Source organism: Temnothorax curvispinosus, unplaced genomic scaffold, assembly GCF_003070985.1.
Source record: "Temnothorax curvispinosus isolate PA1 unplaced genomic scaffold, ASM307098v1 QBEX01007105.1, whole genome shotgun sequence".
NCBI classification, from domain to species: Eukaryota; Metazoa; Arthropoda; class Insecta; order Hymenoptera; family Formicidae; genus Temnothorax; species Temnothorax curvispinosus.
In genome coordinates this window covers 1-2771 of record NW_020216885.1, presented here as the reverse complement: position 1 = coordinate 2771, position 2771 = coordinate 1, and the positions used below count along the sequence as shown (strand labels likewise).

Genomic DNA, 2771 nt, shown 5'->3' with positions numbered 1-2771 from the left:
GCTGGAAAGCTCCCATAGTATCGCATAAAGATTGTTTTCCAGGAGTATAATATATATCTTTGTACATCAGTAGAATTGATACATTGAAGATACAACAGTATTTCACTAAAGATAGTTAAAGAATCTTATAAAACATTTTTAAAGAAAAAATATTGTAAGATTCGTAAAATAATATGTATATATGACTAAGAGATGTATGGGGTATCGAGTATCCAAAGTAGCAGAGTAAAATTATAATGTTATCCAACTGGAACAAACATACAATATCTCGAAAATAACAAATATAAAATTTAAATTTTGCAAATAAATTCAGTAAGAACCATTTTATAACTACCTCCATTTTATAACTACAATCTGTCATTATATATTATTTTAACATAATCAAAATCTGATTTGATCGTGCTGATTTGACCATATAAATTGCACATTTATCATTTTTATATAATGCAGATCTAAAATAATACCCTTTTAATGTATCAAATTTAATGTATCAAAATTTATGATTTGTATTTTCTTATTACTTTGTAGCTTCCGATTTCACATATAATTTTGTTATCATCATGTGCGAAGATTCAAAGTATTATATTCTTGTATCTTAAAAGTTAAATATCTTTAATAACTAAAAAGTATAAAAGCAAATTATTAATATATATATATATATATATATATATATATATATATATATATATATTTGTTTTTTTTTTCGTGCTTATAAGAGGTCGAGTAGATCTTTGCAGAGATACTTTCTATTGTACAAAGTTCTCAAATTTTGAAATCACACAAATATACTTCGGATACTGCCAGATATCTTATACATCTTTATAATATGAATATATATGCATATACATGTGTATATACAGACATATATATGTGTCTGCGTGTATATGTGTGTGTGCATTTTTCGATTATCTCAACATTATTGCGCTTGCCCAGAACATTTTACGTTTAAAGTATTACTTTCTTGCAATTTAGTTTCAGTTCATATTAGTCATAGATCAGCAAGAAAAAACTGAACATAACTTCATACAATTTCTTGTACAAATTGACAATTAATGCTGTCTATATGACATTTTATAAAGAAATATACTCTTGTCCCATTGAATCTTTCTCCATATCTTTGACATTTTGTTCTCTTGGAAGATAGTAGTGGACATTGGCATTGAACGATTTTTAAGCTTTTTTAATACCATCAAAGAATACTTGTCTGAAACGAGTAACGTAAAACATGTAATGCAGAAGTATCGTGTTACGTAGGAAATGTAATATGTCACATAATAATGTCACATAAAATATTACTTTACCCTCCTTTTCTTTACACGTCTCACTTACTACTAGTTCAAATGAAATGAAAAATTATATGGGAATTATCCAATCTTGGCGAATGGCGCATTGAGCGAAAGGATATATTAATTTTCCATTACACATGTCAACAAGGAGGTGGGCTAGATGTCGGAGCTGTGTCTACGGTTGTTGCGGAAGAAGATGCTACTGCGGTTGTCTTATTGTCGGTGCTTAATCTCCGCCTGGTGAACATGATTTGTTCCATTAACTCGTGATGTGCCTCTAATCGTTCAATGCAATGTAAACATGCAGTCTTTGGCAGCGGGTCATTCATGTTTACCTGCAAAAACGTACAAAATTGTTTTATTATAAAGATAACGTAAATGTCAAATTATGTAGACAAAGTGGTTTGTCATAAAAATTATTTGTACACATGAAAAGGACAATGTCAATGTATATGTTCCCACGAAATATAACAAAATAATGTCGATGCCCTAGATTTATGAAGTACATGGGGAGATAAAATAAAGTAAGTTTTAAAAAACCATAGGCTACCTATATCCATTACAGTACAAGGAATCTTTTTTTTTTAGATACTTATTGCATTGCCTCTAGATAAAGATCTATGCAAAGTGCGAGAAGTGAAAATCAATCAAGTTTCGTATCGGACGAAAAATGCCTAACCGTCTTGGAGAATCGGGTAAAACGCGCATAGGGGCACGTAGTATTACCGTGATCGGCAAATAGGTGTTTATCTTCTCGGCGAGCTTCATTCTCTCGCCCTCTTCCCCATATATATGGATCACGAAGCGGTTCATCTTACTGCAGAGCCTGCATATGAACCCCGTGATCACGGCCTTGTCCGTGCTGCCCATCTCAGCGGCTTTGGCGGCTTTGCTCGATGGTTGCTCTCACAGTGCACGCACAATCCTCACTCGCCTTCGATACCGTTCGACTCACAACTGTCGTTGACAGCGCGACTTCGCTATCGTAATCGTAAGTTACAGCGAGAGAAGTGTCGGACGTCGGACGTCGGACGTATACGCTTTTTTACCTGGAGATCTCCTGGAGTTTGTTTATTACAGACTCCGCCGAACGCTAGCGCGCTCCGAGCGATGCCTCCTTCAGTGTCGTACGCGCCGTCCACTAGGGCCCTAGTTGCCGTGGCCTGCATTCTCATCAACTTATCACCATTCTCCATCGTTAGATTATTATGTTGTGTCTTTATGCCGTATGGTATTCTTGCATTCCTTTTACTAAATTCCAATTAAAGAGGAGTGTCGAACGAAAGTTTTTCCTTACACAATTACTATTAAATTTTTTTTATTTACGCTCCCAATATTTTTTTCGATCTTATCCTGACATTTGTAAAAACTTATAATATACTTAAAATATAAAACACACTAAAACTATACAGGGTGTTTCCTAAGCAAGTATCAAAAATTGAAGGAGGATATAATAGATGATCTAAAAATGTTTCATCGGTACTG

At 33.6% G+C, this 2771-nt stretch overlaps 1 protein-coding gene across 1 annotated transcript; it reads right to left on the bottom strand.

Annotated features, from left to right (window-relative positions):
- Positions 1 to 6: 6 nt before the first annotated feature.
- On the bottom strand, positions 7 to 2397 carry LOC112456730. The gene is made up of 2 exons (XM_025019460.1): positions 2013 to 2397; positions 7 to 1621 (listed from the first exon to the last, which is right to left on the bottom strand). Exons 1-2 carry the CDS (start codon positions 2154 to 2156, stop codon positions 1427 to 1429), a joined length of 339 nt encoding a protein of 112 aa, XP_024875228.1. The 5' UTR covers positions 2157 to 2397; the 3' UTR covers positions 7 to 1426.
- Between the last annotated feature and the right edge of the window lie 374 nt (positions 2398 to 2771).